General features: G+C 42.5%; 1 protein-coding gene across 1 annotated transcript in view; it reads left to right on the top strand.

Moving 5' to 3' along the window:
• Positions 1-11,665, top strand: part of LOC148339465 (receptor tyrosine-protein kinase erbB-4-like) — a 158,962-nt gene extending 147,297 nt beyond the window's left edge. Inside the window, exons 21-27 of the mRNA XM_088289812.1 lie at positions 1,293-1,448; positions 2,548-2,623; positions 2,819-2,965; positions 5,287-5,384; positions 5,453-5,623; positions 7,962-8,244; positions 9,203-11,665. Coding sequence (XP_088145938.1) covers positions 1,293-1,448; positions 2,548-2,623; positions 2,819-2,965; positions 5,287-5,384; positions 5,453-5,623; positions 7,962-8,244; positions 9,203-10,014 — 1,743 coding nt within the window. The 3' untranslated portion in view covers positions 10,015-11,665. The remainder of the gene's footprint in view (positions 1-1,292; positions 1,449-2,547; positions 2,624-2,818; positions 2,966-5,286; positions 5,385-5,452; positions 5,624-7,961; positions 8,245-9,202) is intronic.
• Positions 11,666-19,797: the final 8,132 nt, after the last annotated feature.

Genomic DNA, 19,797 nt, shown 5'->3' on the forward strand with positions numbered 1-19,797 from the left:
CCTCCGTACAGTCCATTGAGCCACAAATGGAGGTTGCAAAGCGAGGCTGCTTCTGCTTTCTGTTTTCAGCAAGGTTTGCATGCCACATCTCATGTGAAACCATTGGAAGGACACAGGTTGAACTTGCTGATTGTTGTTGTTTTTTTTTTTTACATGAAAAATACTTATTCGACGGCAAGGTTATTTTAGTAAACGAAAACTAAAATTGAAAAAAAAATCATTTTGTTCACAAAATAAAATAAAATGAAAATTAAAAAAAAATTAAAGTTAACTCAAACTACATTTTACAAAGCTAACTAAAACAAACTATAATTGTGGGAAAAAAATTTGCTTTGTTTTCATCGTTGGCAATTAATTAAATATATGCGCCTTTGGGGTTGAATTTTTTTTTAAAGCGTTTCTTTCGATATTAGCGGCACAGCGGTTTACCGAAAGAGGACAAGGTCAAACAGTCATCTAGGAGTTTTAGTCCTCTTAAAGTTTGTTTCACAGAAGTGACATCATCAAGCAGCAGCCAATAAAAAAGAGAAAGCAAATGATGTCGCCTCGGAGACGAGTTTATATGTGGCGTCGGCTTGAATGGCTCACCTGCTCTTTACATTTTACTCATCCTGAAACACAACAGAAGGAAAAAAAGTGCTATTCTTTTTTTGCTTTATACATGAAAAAATAATTGATTAATTAATTAATTAAAAATGTAAAAAATATATATATACGGTATAGAAAAGAATAACATACTGTACAACCAGGTTTAATATTTCTCAACAGGAATTCAACCCACAAATGAAAATTAGAAGTTGGCAACTAAGGCATCCGACCTTTATCATAATTAGGGCGCATGCATGCATGCTTGACTGTTAAAACTGTCCCCTGTATTAATTGAAATGTTTTGAAATCATATTTTTGTTGAATTTTCCTTGCACCATACTTACGATGGTCTTTTTTTTCAATCTTGAACATATGCCAAACATTTTTTTAAACTAATACTAAAACTAATAAAAAACCAACGCACCCGCACTGAAAACAAATTAAAACCAACTAAATTTAGAAGACAAAACTCAAAAACCAAATAAAAACTAACTATAATTAAAATTCCCTAATTATAATAACCTTGTTTGAGTCTTTGCAAAGTCGCTCCTATTGAGTAGATTAAATCTCAACGCATGCACACGCGGGCGTGTTGAGAAGTCGTCACAGTTAAGGCAATGCAGAAACTTTCAGTTTAAGTGCTTTGCTACAAGATTATTATTTCCTTAAGAGAATTTTATTTTTGGCTTCTTCTTGTGTCTCAGGGAATGATGTACCTTGAAGAAAGGCGACTTGTCCACAGGGACTTGGCTGCCCGCAACGTCCTCGTGAAGTCACCCAATCACATCAAGATCACCGACTTTGGCCTTGCGCGGCTGCTGGATGCTGACGAGAAGGAGTACAACGCAGACGGGGGCAAGGTCAGTGTAAGTCTGTTGTGCTTACCCTTATCCACGCATTTCCACACACGGGTCAGACGAAAATCTTTCACAAACGAGGCGGAAAGTAGGAAAACCTTTGCTGGTTGTTTGTGACTGAGAATACACGAAGAATCTTACAGAGAGAAGCACAAAAAATATTGATCCTGAAAGGACGACACTTGAGATTTATTGTTTAAGTTTTGCTGGCTTGTTTGCAAAATGTTGAGCTCGTTAAAAGAAATGGTGAAATGTCCACTTCTTAATCTGATGTAATTTGAAAAGACAGGCTGCACTAAATGCGGGGTCCAAAGTTGTAATGTGTAAGCATTGGTGGGCCGGCAACGCCTTCGAGGCGTTCTCTGCTGGCCTAACATAATCAAGAAATCCTGATCATTTTCTTCATATTAATGTCATATTATATCCTAGTGTTGAATTTTTAGGTTCGAGTTTTTATCCAATCAGAATTCAGCGAGCTCGTGTTGCCAGGCAGATTTCATAATACCAATTGCGCGCACTATTCGTCCGAGGCCTTAAAATACAATCGTCCGGGCATCTGTTCTGTGTGGGGGCTTTTACCGTTGATAGCCAATCAGATCATGAGTTGATGACAGTAAGGCCTTCTTGATGGTCTTACGTTGAAGGTGATGAACGTGTCTTGTGATTGGATACTCACTTATGTGGAGGCCGCGCTCGGCGGAATCAACTCACCCGGAACTGGCGAGCGTTGGGAAATCTAAAATATATTCTTGCTTTTTTTAAACCACTCAGGCCGCTTTGCCCGACCTGAGCCGCACAGCCTGCTCTAACCAGACCCACCTGTTGCGATCACACGCATCAAAATGACCAATACCGCCTCACTAAGCACCTTAAAAAGCACACACATGATTGACAATTGCTGGTTCAGCCTGAAGCTAATCGCTCGCCGCACTTGAGTAATATCGAGCAAAGCGGCACTGCCTGAAAGCACCGTCAATATGTCAATAGCTGACAAACGGCCGCTCAGACGATCAGCTGATGCCAAATCAAAACACATCAGCTGTAAATAATCATGTATGAACATAGGCCTGCTATTTTTTCCGTGCTCTGTTTCCCTCCTCAGATGCCTGTTAAATGGATGGCTCTTGAGTGCATCCACTACAGGAAGTTCACTCATCAGAGCGATGTGTGGAGTTACGGTGAGTGCAAGGGAGCTAAATGGATTATTCATCTGTATTCCTGTCAGTCTTCCATATGCTCACACCCGTGGGTGAAATAACCCAGAAATCCTCTTTGTTGGCGTTTTTTTGCTGTTTATTATTCACATTTGCGCTTGCACTGTCATATTGGTGAGTCTTTTTTTTGTTTTTTGTTTTTGTCTTTGCATTCATCAGGAGTGACCATCTGGGAGCTAATGACGTTTGGAGGCAAACCGTATGACGGTATATCAACGAGGGAGATCCCAGACATCCTCGAGAAAGGAGAGCGTCTGCCCCAGCCGCCTATTTGCACCATCGACGTCTACATGGTCATGGTCAAATGTAAGGAAACAACAATATGTATCATTTAAAAAAAAAAATAAAAAATAGGTGGCATTGCTAAGGACCGGAGTGTCTCAGTTCAGAGTTTTGCTTTTTAAATGTAGTTAGTTTTAATTAGTTTTCAGTGAGGGTTTGTTCATTTTTATTAGTTTTAGTTTTTTCATAATTACGTAGTTTGAATTTAGTTTCAGTATTTGTTTTTTTTTAAGCGTTTTACACAAGATTTAAAAAAAAACATGGTAAGTATTGTTCAGTGAGAATTCAACCAAAATATTATTTCGAAACATTTTTATAATACAGTGGACCGTTTTCACAGTCCACAAATTGTGAATCACAATAAGTGCTGTGCATACCGCTTCGAAAGTTCGATGCAGGCATGCATGCTCCGCCCTAATTGTAATAAAGCTCGGATGCCCTTTTTGCAAAGTTGCCAACTTCTAAAGTTGATTACTGTTTTCTAATCACTATATATTTTTTCCATGTTTGAAGAAAAAAAGAAGAAAAAAACCACACACTTAGAATTACGTTTTGAGCTTTTTGCGTTTTGGACTTTTACTTAGTTGCTTTTTGGTCTGCGTTAAATTTAAAAATCAGGTGAGCTATTCAAGCCAACGCCGCACACAAACTTGTCTCCGAAGAGCGTTGTCATTAGCTGGCTCTTATTTATTGGCTGCTGCTTGATGATGTCACTTGTGTGCAACAAACATTAAGAGGACTACAACTCCCAGATGATTGTTCAACACTTCTGGGACATGGCTGTGCCGGTAACATGAAAATAAATACTTTTAAAATCATCCTCAAAGGCGTGTGTATCAAATTAATTGCCAAAGACGAAAACAAAGCACATTTTCTCTGCAATTAAAGTTCAAATAAAATAAAATAATTTTCATTAAAAAAAATTATTTTGTTAAGGAAAATGTTTTTTGCATTTTAATTTTAGTTGACTAAAACAACCTTGGTTCAGACAAAATAAAATGAAAGTAGTTGGCTTCCAGACTACTTTCCAGGTGCCCATTTTCCCCTGCTGTAAAATTGTCATTTTGAGAAATTCCTCCCGACAGCGACGATATGTGTGAAAATTAAATAGATGTGAACAGACAAGTCAGATGATGTAATAAAAATCATCAGGTGCAAGACTTCCCGCACCTGGCGAGCTCATTTTGTTTTCCATTTGGACTACAAACTGCAACGCTTCCTTCTTCCAAACCGTCCGTTGCCTCTTTTTGGCCCACATTCTGCCACGGCTTCAATCAGAACATGCGAGATGGTGTCCATGACTTCGGCGGGATCTGCCAGCCCACATTTCCACGAGGCAGTCAGACATAGACAAAATCCGGTCCAAGATTTGAGCCCTGCCAGCTATTAGCAGCTTGGCCGTCCCTCATTTTGCACCAGCCTGGTGGTCGCCTCACTCAACAATGCTGGAGTGACTTTTCTCTTGGCAGCAATTACCTGACATGAACTTTTCTCTCCCATTACTCTTTATTCTCATGCTTGACATACCAACAGAAAAAAATGACCGGACTCTCAGAGCCTGACATCAAAACATATTCCCAAGTTGAAAATGTTAATTCAATTGAAATGTCACGCTCGCTAATATTTATTCACCAGATGCAAACGCAGCACCGATGGCTTTTGACAGCTCAGAAGCAACATTGCCCCGCGGCCGTTTCGCCTGAAAGCGATGCCAATGGACTCCTACTTACTCCCTGCCTCCCTGTAGGGGAATAAAAAGTAATAATCTTCCGTATGCATGCCTGGGACCATTTCATTGTGAGGTCCAAGAGATTCACCTAACGCCAAACATTTGTCCGTGATCCACAGAATTTCCTGAGGGTGGATCCGTTACATCTGACTTCATTGCGATTAATATATTTGGAATTAAACAATTGGGTTAATCTGCCAGCCGGCGGCGCCCTGGACCTCGCCCCCCCCGCATCACCATCGCCATATAGACGTAATTAAGAGACAACCGGCAAAGTCAGTAAGCGTTGCGTGCTTCCGGTCTAATGAGAACGGACACACCAGCTGGCCTTTCACTTCACCTTCCGGGGTTTGCTTTGTGTAAGCCAGCTGTGGCCTCATGGAAGCAAAAATGGGCCCAACACCCGCCCCACCAAACCCGCTTCGCTCTTACCTAATTTGCCACTTTGAGTTGCCCTTGAGCGAGGCCCTCAGTCGGGCTCGGGCCGGCAAGCTGGCATTTCCGGCAAAGACCAGATGGGCTGCCGCCGGCCCGTTTGGTGTTGGAAGATGAGCAGGATAACAGACAATATCAGCCGTCCGTCCTTCATTCTGGTTCCATATTTTGTCCTTTGCAGGCTGGATGATTGATGCCGACAGCCGGCCCAAATTCAAGGAGCTGGCTGCCGAGTTCTGCAGGATGGCCCGGGACCCGCAACGATATCTTGTCATCCAAGTAGGTTTACATGAACAGGATTATTATTAACCATTAATGGTGATCAAATCTTTATCTCACATTTTCAGGGAGACGATCGGATGAAGCTGCCCAGTCCCAACGATAGTAAGTTCTTCCAGAGCCTCCTGGATGAGGAGGATCTGGATGACCTGATGGATGCTGAGGAATACCTGGTGCCTCGTGGTTTTGATGCAGCGCATCCATCATACCCGACAAGACCTCGCGTTGACTCAAACAGAGTAAGCCCGATTACAGACCCTTTCATTAAAATTCTGAAGGGGTCCGGTTGCAAAGGTTTTCCCAGGGCAAAATCAAACATTTGCATAGCTGGTCTGTTAAATAAAATCAAAATGGTATTTATTATTCATTTTCCCCGTCATATTTTTTCTTTTTTTGTCAATAGGATATTTTGTCACCCATGTAAAAATTAATTTGATTGAACCATAAATGAAACGAGGGCCCGACTGGTTATTCGGTCAGCCGATAAATAATGAGTTCGGTCTTGGATTCCTTCAGAATGATGTCATTGCGCTGGTTGTCCACTAGAGGGCGCTCTGACTCCTTACCGCTCTGAAAGCCACAATTTCAGGTTTTGCGTGACCGTGGGCAAATGTTTTCTTGATGGGAAACCTTTTTAACCTTAAAAACAAAGACGAAGAACATATCTTCCATTTCAGTTTAACTCTCTCAATTCATCATATATTTAAAACGCAAAGATGATGTGTTCTGAAATCCGAGAAATGCATCTTATTATTTTGCAGTCACCGTTCCATGTTTTTACAGAAAAATTACAATGCTTTTTTAATTTCCCATGTTTTTGTGCTTGAAAATTTCTCTCACTTCCACAAATACTAAAGGACAAATTACTGTACAATAGTAAATTAATGTATTCGTTGTTGAAAGCATTACGGGACCCCAAAATGTTGTTCTTGTATTCATGATATACTAATTACATGAATCAACGAATCAATTGGTTATCGGAATTGTTTACTGCCACATATCAAAATCGGCATCCATTTTAACTGAAACTACTTTCATCCCACTGAAGAACAACAATGCATGAACATCAATAATGTTTTCCTTAAAACACAGAAATACTGTTTATTTAAAAAAACAACAACATCTAAACACTTGTAACAATTGACATTTACATAAAAAAAACACTCAGAATTTAAATTAATTAAATTAAATGAATGCCTGCGTAATGTCTACCGCGCAAATGTGTGGATTGTGTCAATCGTAGTGTAGTTGTTTGTGGACTCCCTGTGAGAAGAGTTATTGTAACTCAACGGGAGCTTTCGTGATTAAAGGTTAAATATAATCAATAAATACGTTGGCCCAACCTCCATGCAAACCAGCGGGAGCGTTAATTTTCTCTCAGCGGTGTACGTAAACCGTTCTGCTTTCGAGCCTCCAAGATAAGTGATTACGTGTGCTCAAAGCATTCGTGTTTCATTCAAAAGTGCCGCTCAGGGTTTGTTAACGTTCCATTCGTGGATACGATCCAATCTCAAATGTGTGTCGGAAAGAATTTTTCAAAGAACAAAGCGAAGACGCTTGAAGGAGAAGGAGGCGAATAGATGGAGCGAGGTTGCGATGACCCGGCAATGTTGCCTCCCTTGTTGTGTTGTTTGTAGCGGCACTTCCTGTAATTACTGCTCTAGCACGTGCAGTTGGCGGGAGTGCAGAGGAGTGGGCCAGGGTGAAAGCGCCTGCAGCTCGTGAACACAGCGCCACAGGAAAGCCTATGCTCTGCATGTCATGTTTTGTTTTCTTGCGGGGTCCTCGCTTCTTTTTTTTCGAGGCTCAGGTGTGTGAATCGTTGCACTGCCTGGCTGCCCTTCACGGTCTCTGCAGGCTGATGACTACACCCACAGAACTTTTCACAGAATTTTACTTTCAACTGCCAGCTGCAGGTTAAAAGTCTCAAACAGTTCTAACTGTATTCTTTTTGTTTGTCATCATGCACTATAGGTTCATATGAGGATCTACTTACTGTATAGAAGCCTGATTAAAGAACATTTTTACTCATTTGTGAGCATAAGCGTCTTAGGGCTGATCGATTTTGGAGTGCGATTTTTCTGACAGATATTGCGATTTCTATATCATTTGTGATTTTCTTCACGATGTACTCTGACATTTACAAACATGGCAGAAAATGCCAAACAATAAAATATGTTACTGTAGTAATGCAAGGACACTGAATTTTATTGCTAGTCACCTAGCATTGCAGCAGCGGCAAAGTAAATTCCTTCCGGGACTAGGGGGAACGGCGCAATGCTTTTTTTTTTTTTTTTTTTAATCAGTACGGCCGTGGTTAGTGTGCGTGGGGCACAAGAAGCCTTTAAAAGAAAAACAAAAAAAAAACGCAGCTTTGGTAATCTCGAAATCGCATCGTCTGAGATCGCGATTTCGGTCCCAAAATGATAAATCGTTCAGCCCAAATGGATGGATGTTGCTCCCTAAAGGTTCATAAAGTAAATACTAATCAAATGTAAACGCATTTCCGATTCCTTATCTAACCGCCTGCTTTCCCCCCTCCCTCCCCTCCCCTCTCCTCCACCCTGTCTCCCCCAGAACAAGTTTGGCTACAGGGAAGGAGGGCCGAAACTTTCAGACGGTCTTCTGTCGGTGGCCCAGGCCAGTGTTAAACAAGAAGACAGCGGAAGCCAGGGGCCCACCACGGAGGACCAACGCTGCAACGGGAACTTGCACAAGAAGAATGCGAACCAAGCCGGAGGGGAAGACAGCGGCGGGCAGAGGTACAGCGCTGACCCCACCATCTTCCTGGGGGAGAGAGTTTCCAGGGATGAGGACGAGGACGGATACATGACGCCCATGAAAGACAAGAGCTCGTCAGGTACCGAGACAAAAAACACACAGAGGATGACCTTTCGGTCTTGGTAGCAAGAGTCAGAACACTGAAATGAAATGAAGGCCGGCTAAAAAGTGTGCTTGAACGAGCGGCTTTGAAAGATGCCATTTATTGTAGGACGTACCGTACAACGAGAAACAGGCCACCGACTCATCAAATGTTGTCCAGTATGAGATTGTTTAGGTTGTGGGGAAAGGAATAATATTTTGAGAAATATTTCATTGAATTAGGGAAATTTGCGACGACTTGGGAAAATATGTGAAAAACCTGGACAATCTACACCAAGCAGGCTGAGAAGCGCTAAACTTAACACATTTTCTTTTCTCATATCAGACGACTATAACGGTGATCTTTTGTAGTAAGTTCATAAGTCTTTGTTTTTGCTTCCATTTTATTTCTGTCCATCGATTAACACCATTTGACGGTTGGTGCATGTCAGCCTCTGATCGTAATTCAGCCCATCAACCCTGTTCTCCTGCTGATGCCTTTGATTTTTGAGCTTCTCAAAATATAACAAGGCCTGAAGCATCACACATCTGACGCAATGTCAAGGAGCGCAAGAGTGGGCAAAATCAATAGGTTTTCACACCCCGCGATAATAGCGCTTGGAAGCAGCCAAGAGAGGTCGTTTGTTGGCATTTCAGCCCCCGGCAGATGGAGTTTCCAGTGCCAAAGAACTTCTGGCAAGTTGCCTGTCTGGTCCTGAGTGGCTCCCATTATCACCATTATCATGTCCCCTTCCATCTTCGTTGCTCATTAGCAAGTGACCTAACTCCCTATCTTCTCTCTCTCGCTCGTTCTCGCTCTGCAACACTTCTAGCACTCATTTCCTTCCCCCTCCCCACCCTCGTTTTAATTTCTGACATTTGTACTAGTTTATCTGCCTTACCGCTTTCATAATCTCCTCCTTTATTTCTTTCCTCCCTTCTTCTTTTCTGCTCAGAATACCTGAATCCAATCGAGGAAAACCCCTTTGTGTCGCGGCATAAAAATGGGGAGATCCATGCGTTGGACAACCCAGGCTACCACAGCACACCCAGCAGTCAGCCCAAAGGAGAGGACGAGTACATCAACGAGCCCCTCTACTTCAACACCTTCCACGGCACCGCAGAGACCCTGCGAAGAAACGGCCTGCCGCTTCCCTCCCAGCCTCCCTCTTCCATCTCAGTCACCACCTCAGGGTCCCACCTCCCGCTTAGCATCCAGACCAGCCTGCCCCACTACCCTCTCCCCGCAGCTCAGCCCTCACCATCTGGTATGTCCTGCCCCCACGGTACACTGACCCACATCCTCCACGCCCACCACACCGTCAAACCTGCAGGACAAGCTGGCATTCCCGGTGGCGTTTCCACCGGCCAGAGCCAAACAGGAACTACTGCCCCGGCTTCGGTGTGCCAGTCAGGTGCCCCGTCCACCGCAGCCCCCGCCGGGCACGGCAGCCTGCCAGCCTACCAGAGCCACGCCGCCTTGCCGCCTGCCAGCCTGCTGAAACACGGCGGACAGACAGCAGGTAAAGCCGCTGGGAAGAAGCTGAAGGTAACCTTTGACAATCCGGAATACTGGCAGCACAGCTTGCCGCCCAAACCATCTGACGGCACCCCGAGTGCGGCCGCCAGTGCTAAGCTCTACTACAAGCAGAACGGACACATACGGCCAGCGGTGGCTGAAAACCCCGAATACCTGTCGGAGTTTTCCCTGAAATCTGGCCCAGTTCTGCCGCCGCCTCCCTACCGGCAAAGGAATACGGTGGTCTAAATTTAGCTTCTTTGTGACTCCACCCTGGAGGAACTTCTTAAATTGCCCGAACGGAGCCGCCACAAACTGCCCCACCCCTGACTCCACACCCTCAACGACCCCAATCCATTCAAGACTGTAGCAACAACACACCCAAACCAAGCAGACGAAGCTCAAGTACATTTCAGTCCTGTAGATACAAACTGTGATCTTCGACGGCGATTGTGGAGCAAGTACCACACTGTAGCGGGAGTTACGCGCAATTCCTGCAAAGCGCCCGCCGTCTGCACCCACTGCCAGCAATTCTGCTGTGTCCCTTGGGAAAGCGGAACAACACTTTTTTTTTTATTATTATTATTTTTTCCCCGCCAATGCATAACTTTATGCCCACAAAATGTGTTTGACACTAACTAACCGAAGAAGGACTCGAAACGCGCTTCTACTTGGCAAGAGGAAGAAGAAAGGACAAAACAAAAATGGAGGAAACAAGTCTGAAAGCTGATTAGTCATGCGCTCATATTTTTGCGTGTCGTATTTATACTGTAAATGTAGATTATTTTATCGGAGAGGTGAAAAACACATTCATTCCCCCCCCCCCCCCCCCCCCCAAACGCAGAGTCTCGGCTAATGACGTCGTTTGAAACCGTCCCGAAAGCAATGGTTGAGAGAGAGAAGCAAAAATATCAAAGATAATATTTTGTCTGTGCCAGCCAAAGCTGTGGAATGGAAATTCAAGGACCAGTTTTCTAATGTGAATTTAGAAGAAAAAGCTGTACATAAAATTAAAAAAAAAAAAATAAAGTACTGTACTATATTTTAGAATCTTGTCAAGACAAAACAGTCGATAAACATGCAAGAAATACTGCAGTATATTTTTACAGAGAACCATTAGACGTCGCCGTCCTTTCTTAACCGTCATGGTGAGAACATATTATTTTGAAAACGGCCATGAAATAATATTCGGTAACTTAAGTTAGTATTGAAAACAGACATTGCCTTGTTTTAAGGTAAATGAACCTCTTTTCTTATCTTAGCCAGGACAGGAAGGCCCAATATTCATTAAAAAGTCAAATATAACAAAAATTTAACATCTAAGGATGAGAAAAAAATGTGAGATATTTCAAAAAAAATGTTGACTAAAGGCGATAACGAAGTAACTCTATGAAGGATTCTTTTTGCAATAATTCAAGTTTGATGCCGTCCGAAGGATGCAACAAAACGTTCCCGACTATTTCGGTGCATATGATTACATTGGTTGTGAATAACAACAAACAAACAAACAAAAAAAAAAAGACGTGGTTGTCTTGGTTTCGTACTCGGCCGCGAATTGAACACTTAGCACGCACGCGTTTGTTCTCCGTTTCCACAAACGATCAATATTGACATGGGAAGGAGAACATCCACTTGAGACCTTCTTTCTATGTTTGCCTTTCCAAAACATCCCTGCCGTGAAGATGAATGGCCAAAACAGTTCACACTTTTTTTTATTTCATTTATAGTTTCAAAAAACAACAACAAAAAGAAAAGAGTATTGTGTTGTTGTGTCTGTGGGCAAATCGACACTCCAGCCGTTTATCATTCGTTCTTCTGCCAAGTCATACGGAACGGAACACGTTTCAAAGGGAAGGCTTCAAGCTTGCCAAGTTATATCGTTATGTTACCCCCCCCCCGCCCCCCCACCCCACGCCCCCCTCTCTTTTTGAGGACCTCCTTTGTCGCTGAATCAGATCGTCATCTGGGGCTGACGGACTGTTTCGTTCGTTTTTTTTTTGGGTTTTGTTTCGTTTTTCGATTCCTCTCCTAAGCTTGTTTATTTCGTGTTTTTTTTTTTAAATCAATGTGCGTGTGTTCAAAACCAAACCTCCCCCATGAAGCACTTTAATCAAAGGTGCGGGCGGAAAGATACTTCTCCAGAAATATCCAACTTGTTTATCTGCTCGTTCACCACTTCAGAACTCGGAGCGTTAGCAAAGATCAGTGGCGCTACGTCGACCGAGAGTTCATGAAGGAATCACTTTTGGGTTGATCGTCTTCAAGAATCTTCGATTTTGTCCGTGTGTGTGTGTGTGTGTGTTCCCAACCGTAGTCATAATCTTTCTTTGATGGCGCCATGATTATTTAATGAAGGAGTATTTTGTAATCCCGTTTGGAGCTGCAGCTCATTGAAATGGAGACAGTATTTAATGTCGAGTGTGAAATATTTATAGCACGTTTGAGCTTGTTTATACGGCGCAATGGAAGGAACTGCCAAATGCGGGTTTCAAGGAAAGTGAAACAGGGACGATGGTGATTTTAAAAACAGCCACTTCTCTACGTACGTTTGCCCCAAATCGTTGCGCAATGTTGATGTTTTCAATCGAGAGTGAGATCGAGGACGCTGCTGGCTTCGCGTGTTGGCTCGCTGCAGTCTGGAAAACGTCTTCATCTTCTTCAAGTAACCGCAACTCCTCATTCAAGCAATAATTTCCTCTCCTGCACAGATTCTTCTTTTCGGACATGTTTGACTTCACTGGCGGGTTGAGCTTCATGGTGTTAGCCTCTCAAACGCACACAAGATTCTCTGTTTGGTTGACATCCCATAATCCCTCTTTGGTGTTTGCTGTATGTTATGTGATCTCCTTCCATGGTTCATTTCACGCTGTGTGATCATCATCCATGTTTTCTTAAGCCCAAGTGAGCAGCTTCTCTGTTGCATGTGCCATCCTCTCTTCTTTCCTTAACGACATGTGAGGTTTTTTTTCATGTCTCCTTAAAGGGGAAGTCAACCCGAAAAATGTTCTTATGTTTAGAATATGTTCTACGCGTCCCTAAGAGTCCAAACACGGCATTCTGATTTATATTACACTTGCGGGATATGAATTAAGAAAATTACGTTACAGTTGCTCAGGGCTCAGCAAACGACCAATCCTAAATCAGCTCCAGAGAACAGGTGGGCCGTGATTTGTCCAGTGGTGGGCCGTCAAGGCCTTTTCTGCTGGCCGAACATAATCAAGAAAAAATGATCATATTCCTCACATTGAGGTCATATTATATCCTAGTGTTGTATTTTTAGGTGAGAGTTTTTAGCCAATCAGAATTCCGCTGGCTCCTGTTGCCAGGCAGACTTCATAATGCCAGTAGCACGCACTATTCGTCCGAGGCCTTTAGATACAATTGTGCGGGCGTCTGTTCTGTGTCTCAAGTGGGCTTTTTCCATTGATAGACAGTTGCGATAGCCAATCAGATCATGAGTTGATAACAGTAAGGCCTTCTTGATGGTCTTACGTTGAAGGTGATGAACGTGTCTTGTGATTGGATACTCACTCGTGACGGGGCAGCGCTATGCGAATCAACACACCCGGAAGTCGTAACTGGTGACCGTTTTAAAATCTAAAATATATTCTTGCTTTATTAAAACCACAATGGCCGAAGGAGGGAAAAGTGTGGATTTAATTGCAGATACACTTGCACGGCCATTTTCAAGACACACCTTTCAAGAGAAGCTAAGTCGTCCAACACTCACTCAGTACTGTGTAAGTGTGTTTCTGTATATTATTTGTCCAGCCGTGGTGTCATAAATGATGTTGTTATGAGGGGGATTTATTTAAGGTGGTCTAAGTCAGACTTCACAGAAGGCCCAGGTGTGAAATGCATGGCCCGCCACTGGATTTGTCATCACCTAAGCCTTGGGCAACTGTGATGTCATTTGCAGTCAACAGAAGTGACAAAATGGCCGCCCTCTGAGATGGCTAAAAACAGGTGGATTTTGCTTTTGGGAGTTGCCTTCCCCTTTAACCAAATGTGATTCCTTTATTTATTTATTTTTTAAATTTCACCTGTTTCCTATTTCGGTCATTTCTTTGTGTGACCTTTCCTGCTACCTTCACCCAACTTGTTCTCCTTTGTATATGCCAAGGTGTAGAGCCATGTAGCCATGAGCCAACATAAACTATCAACTTCCCTTTGAATCTCTGGTGATGTTACTGACCTATTAAGTGTTTTTGGGGTTTTTTTTTTTAAATCACTAGCACAAACTGAAAATCCTGATTTCTTACCACCTACGCTGTATAATATCTAATCTTCCTCTGTTGTTTGGGGTGTTTTTCTTTCACAAGGTATTCTGGGTTCTGCTAATTATTTAATGTCCAGTTTTTGTTGTTGTACGAACAGTAATTGCACAAATCACTGCTGTTAAATTCATTTCCCGGGTTAAAAATGAGAGCTGTACAGAATCTTTGGGGTATCTAACGCACTTCAAATGTGAATAGTATTTTTATAAAATCTCTGAAATAATGATGGACAATGGGAAATTGTAAATAGGGGGTGTTGCTTTGGAGTTGGACTCTGTTTTGTCCTTCCGCAGTTTCCTCCTGCTTCTACCTTGTGTGCACAGGAAAAGGTGAACCGTTATACATATTTGCTTTATGTGATTTTACCTTTTGACAAAATGGGGGCTTATATTTAACGTGCTTGTTAAACCCTTTCTTGTGAGTGGAGTTTCTCCCGTCCAAGCGAAAAGGTGCGCTGCCAGCAAATTGGCCCGCTCAATAGTTTCTGAGCCAAGTCCCACATCGTCCTCGTTTGAATGGCCCCAGCACACGACCTGTTTTCTCTTCTGCATGCTTCGAGTGAGGACAAAGTTCGGAGAGGCCTTTGCCAATAATTTAGCTTTGCCCCTTTTATCCTCTCTGTGTTCTTTGCAGATCATACCCAAAGCTTTGTATCATAAATGTACTGTTCCTCATGTTTGCTACATGAATCTGTCAAAAGTATATTTTTAATTTAATATAAATAAACATGGATTCTGTAAGCTTTGTGGAGGCGTGGATCACTTGCCAAAAAGGAAGTAGACGCGGACAACGCCGCACACTCAGCGATGCTAGCGGCACCTCCAGCACTGTTTTTGTCAACGATGACGAAAATATTTCGTTGACGCCCCTTTTTTTTTAACGACGATAACGAGACGACGACGAGCCAAACGTGATGACGTGACGAACATCAATTCGTTGACTTGACGAGACAGGACGAAATTGTTTGCGTATTGTACACGTAATCTATCTTTCAAAAAAATGCCGGTGCAACCTACCCTCGTTTGGGCACGCCCGCCACCCGGACACACGGCCAAAAAAAAACCAAACAAAAACCGAACACGTCTGCTGTCATTCGTCTCGGCTCACACGCAGTGACGCACGTTCCTTTGACGGACCATGGCGACAGCGACACACGGTAGGCTACTTGGTTCTGATAGCAAAGCAAGTTGTTACAAGTAAACAGGACATGTTTGATCGCGTTCGTTCTTGTGCTACTGTAGTAGAACAAGTGTACTACTAGTCTATGTTGCTCAAACGTTTTTATTTTGTTTATTTATGTTGCTTCAAAGCCTCAACAGTTGCCAAATAAAATGTTTTCATTCTCGGCTTATTTTGGAGCAATCGGCATTGACCACTTGATCTGTTTAAATGCGTAATACTTAGTAGTGGAACAGAAAGTCTTTGCTATGGCCTAGTTTTAACAAAAAATGCAATAAAAACCTTATCAGTTTCCGTCGAATACATTTACGAAAACTAGACTAAAACCTTTTAGGGCGTTTTCGTCGACTAAAACGGGACTAAAATCTTTTTGAGTTTTCGCCGATTAAAACTAGAATAAAACTATCACAATTAGGAGTGACTAAATGTGACGAAAACTAATAAGCATTTTCGTCCAAATGACGAAGACTAAATCTAAAATGCTTGCGAAAAACAACACTGATCTCCAACAGAGATTTTTCTCGGTCGGGGTTGCTCTTGAATCCCCCGCACCGCGATGCGGCGTTTCCCCGCTTTGCACGCCGCCCCGCTGACTGCAAATAGAGCATAAAATGGAAGTATGCAATTACGCCGAGCGCTTTAATAATCAAATTTAACAGATGGTGTCTTTAATTAAGAGCATCTAAAATGACGTGGCCCAACTTGCGGGCATGCAGAAGTTTCGCTCGGGGCGTGATGTTACGCCGGCGTGCTCAAAAGGACTTGCAGATGAAGACCAACCGCATCAAAAGGTCTGCGGCGCTCTTGCATCTCCACGAGGCTAATGCCAGGATACGACACGTTGCTCACGTTGTTCTTCTCACCCCGTGCTGCGCCGGATCCACTGTTTACTCCAACTTTCGCTTATGTAAACGGGCACGGGCAACATTGTTTTGCAATGCGGCGCTACATTGCGCTGCACTCTCAGGCTTTCATTCCACTCATAAATTATCCAGTAGTGTCCAATGGCTGAATATGATTCTTCTGAAGTCACTGCTATTAATACTAATAAGGCAGCGGAGTGCGTTAAGTAAACACTGTTTATGAAAAGAAATCTTTCTCCTCTTCCTCCTTTCCCTCGCTCGAGAGCTGAGATTCAATTAGCAGCCACGTTGAATTTCTCCATCCTAGTTTAAAGAGAAGCTCCCTGCAATTTTGCTCACATAAAGCTACTTATTCCAAATCCATATTAGGCCCGCCAGCTTTAATCACAATCACAAAGTTTCCCCATTTACGCACTTCACCATCGCTTCCCGGTGTCACGAAAAGTTGCTGGAGAAAATGAAAGCGTTCTTGCCGACGGGACGTCATCACGCAAAATGCGACTGTGCTCGTCCAAATGCAATGCAATACAATTTTATTTATACAATTTATCGATTTTCACAACAGCTGGAGCTCTAACAAAGCGCTTTTCTTACGCCATCATATGAATGATCAGGTAATTAGAACACAAATTCAAACAAATAGATGCCAGAAGAACAGCAGAACAGTGACGGTCTCATGTCGAGTCGAAAGCGAAAGAATAAAAATGTGTCTTCAAACGAGTTTTAAAAGTGGACAGAGAGGGGGCGGGGCTTGCCTAACATTTAATGGAAGCTCATTCCATAGGGAAGGACGGACAGAAAAGGCACGATAATATATAATATTTCAATCCATATCCCTCATATTGCTGAAAGCAAGGAGACAGCATCACCATCCAAGACGTGGATTCCTTTTGCACGCAACAACATTCTTAGAATATCGAATAAATGCTGCAAAATTTTTAAAAGGCATACATGATTGACTCCAACACACGCTCAGAAGTGAAGTCGAGAGTTTTCATGACGTGCGTGCTGTTTTGCGGTTTGATCTGGGTTTTTCCACGGATTCGTGTCAAAGCTTGCGTTATACTCGCTTCACGCCTGAGGCTCAAAGTTGTGCAGGAACGATGGACCCGCGGATAACATTCAAAGCATTTTCACACTGCACTTAGCAGAGCGCAATATGCCGTCGACAAAGCCGTTTGGAAAGTTCCGCCGTGGCGCGACGACGAAACGCGGCGTCAAGTGCGCCGTGACGACAGACACCCACTAGGAGAGGTTGTGGAGTGATTTTCGAGTGAAGCCCTTTTTCGCACTGCACTCATGCACTCGTGAGTTTGTGTTTTGTGAATTGAGGGGGAAATGATCCCGTGAGGCTTTCAGAACGCTAATCCAAATTCATCAAGCGCTTCCTGCCCTGCTGCTCAGAATCACTTGCTTCATAATAACAGATCATAAGTCATCCTGGAGAACAGCAGCCACTAAATCCTTAACATGTAGCCATGCCTGCAGACAAGCAGATGGTCCAAATGAATTCGATAATTCGTCAAGGAAAATTATGGAATGACAGACACCATTGGAGAGCGTTAGGTGCTGCTCGCGATGATTTCTAATTAACGGCTAAATCCGGCGAAACAATTTTTTTTTTTTTAATTTTCAATGAGAATACAAGCACCCAAATTGCTATTATCATAAATCAACAAATGTGGTGGTGCATGTTTTTCATTTGACCCAACTTTTGTCAGTTTGGGTTATTATATATATATATATATATATATATTATTTTTTTTATTTATTTATATATATATACATTTATTTTTATTTATATATATATAATTTATTTATTTTCATTTATATATATAATTTATTTATTTTTATTTATATATATATATATAATTTATTTATTCATTTTTTAATTTTTTTACCCAATTAAAAAAAAGTTTTTAGGCTGTACGTTCTGGCAATTTCTAAAAATGAGCAATTAGATGGGACATTTTATTCAAATGTTAAAAGCAGTTTATAATGACAAAAAGATTTGAGTGTGAATAACTTGACAAAGAAAATTAATTAAAAGATCAATTAGAAAAGTAGAAGAAAGTGGCAACACGTTGCGTTTGGAAAATGAAAAAGAAGTCAGTTTTGCGATGAAATGTATCTTTTCATTAAAATATTTATTACATGGGCCTCCAAACATGAACTCAATGTTGTTTTAACCAAATAAATTCATCACAACGCAAACTGTCTCGCGGTCTGCGCTCTAATCTCGAAAGTAAACATTTGTTAACAATGAACGTAATCTGTTCACGTTACAGTTTACAGCCAGACCGACTTTTGATGCAGCTCTTGTACGGGATCTGAGATTGCGCCGGTATGAGTAAACATTTCCACCGAGTTCATCCTCTTCTTGGCAAACAGAGACGTGAATCAAATAGGGGGGGAAAAAAATAAACTTTTCGAAAGAACAAAAACTGCCTCTGATCTTGCTGGCATGGTAACTAAGCCGGAAAGCAAAAAATTCCTCTTTGGTATCTTGCCCCTTTGACACGATCGTGTGTCAAGAGGCAAGATAACAATTTGATGGGTCTGACGGGAGCAAGGGAAGCGTCTCTCACGCCACGCTCGCTACGAGCACCCACTTTCATGATTGGTGACTTTTGCCAGCATCTGCGGAAAAAGGCTCAGTAAGCAGTTGTTCCTTTTATGTCCTGTAAAAGCGGCTTTTAATTATCACAAGCACCCGGGGCAACCGTGAGGTTACCTCTGTGATGAATCGAGACGAGCGTGTGTATCAGAACGCCCTTTTTTTTTCTTTTTTTTTAACACAAGCGTGCCGAGTCCCTCTCATGTCTTTGTAAATGTGTCAGCGTTTGTCACAGCAGTCTTTTGCTTAGTTGAGTGCGCTTCTCACTCAGACGTGATCGTCTCAGCCGGTGTTGACATTCAAGGCAGTGGAGTGCCACCACTGGGGGTGACAATCAATCGCTCTTTGAGACACCTAATTACGAGGCCATGGCGAACAACAAAATGGCGCCGGTTGCTTCCTATCAGCCGTCATGTGCTGCTGTTCTGTCCATTGGCCCAACTTTGAGACTTCTCTTCGATCAAAAAGCGCTTCGCAATGACATCAAAGTAGGGATGAAAGTGTTTATGGTTTGGCAATAAACTGCGTTGAAATTTCAGAGAGGTCGTTGAATTTCGGCTTTTCTCATCCAGTGTTCCCCAACGAACTTGCATACTCATTCATGCAACTCCAGAACTTTTACAGACCGGGTACTGACGGGTATGTGACAATATTAGCATAATGCGACGGAGACAATTAGCATCTTGACATGCGTCAACCGGCCTGGTCCAAAGTGGCCCACAGTCCGCTGGTTGGGGACCACTACCTTAGACCACCAAACAGTTGGAGAAAGGCCCTTGAAATCATTCGGTGAAGTTGTGTCTATTTTTAACTCAATGCAATTGCGGATCACGCATGTCACACATTTGAATTTCAAAATGTTCATGTTCAAAATATGCATTTGGTCGTTGATCTACCGTATTTTCCGGATGATAAGCCACTACTTCTTTCCTAGATTTTGAACCATGCGGTTACTACAACGGTGCAGCTTTTCTGTGGATTTTTCTTTCACCACTAGGGGCGCTCTATAGTTCAGAAAATACGCTAAATAAATCTCAATGTTTTTTATTCTCTTGGGTCTGTTCCGTTTTAATTAGCAAAGTTGTTGCCGTGTTAA

The sequence above is a fragment of the Idiotropiscis lumnitzeri genome, chromosome 3 (genome assembly GCF_059441095.1).
Source record: "Idiotropiscis lumnitzeri isolate Australia: NSW breed Sydney's pygmy pipehorse chromosome 3, RoL_Ilum_1.0, whole genome shotgun sequence".
NCBI classification, from domain to species: domain Eukaryota; kingdom Metazoa; phylum Chordata; class Actinopteri; order Syngnathiformes; family Syngnathidae; genus Idiotropiscis; species Idiotropiscis lumnitzeri.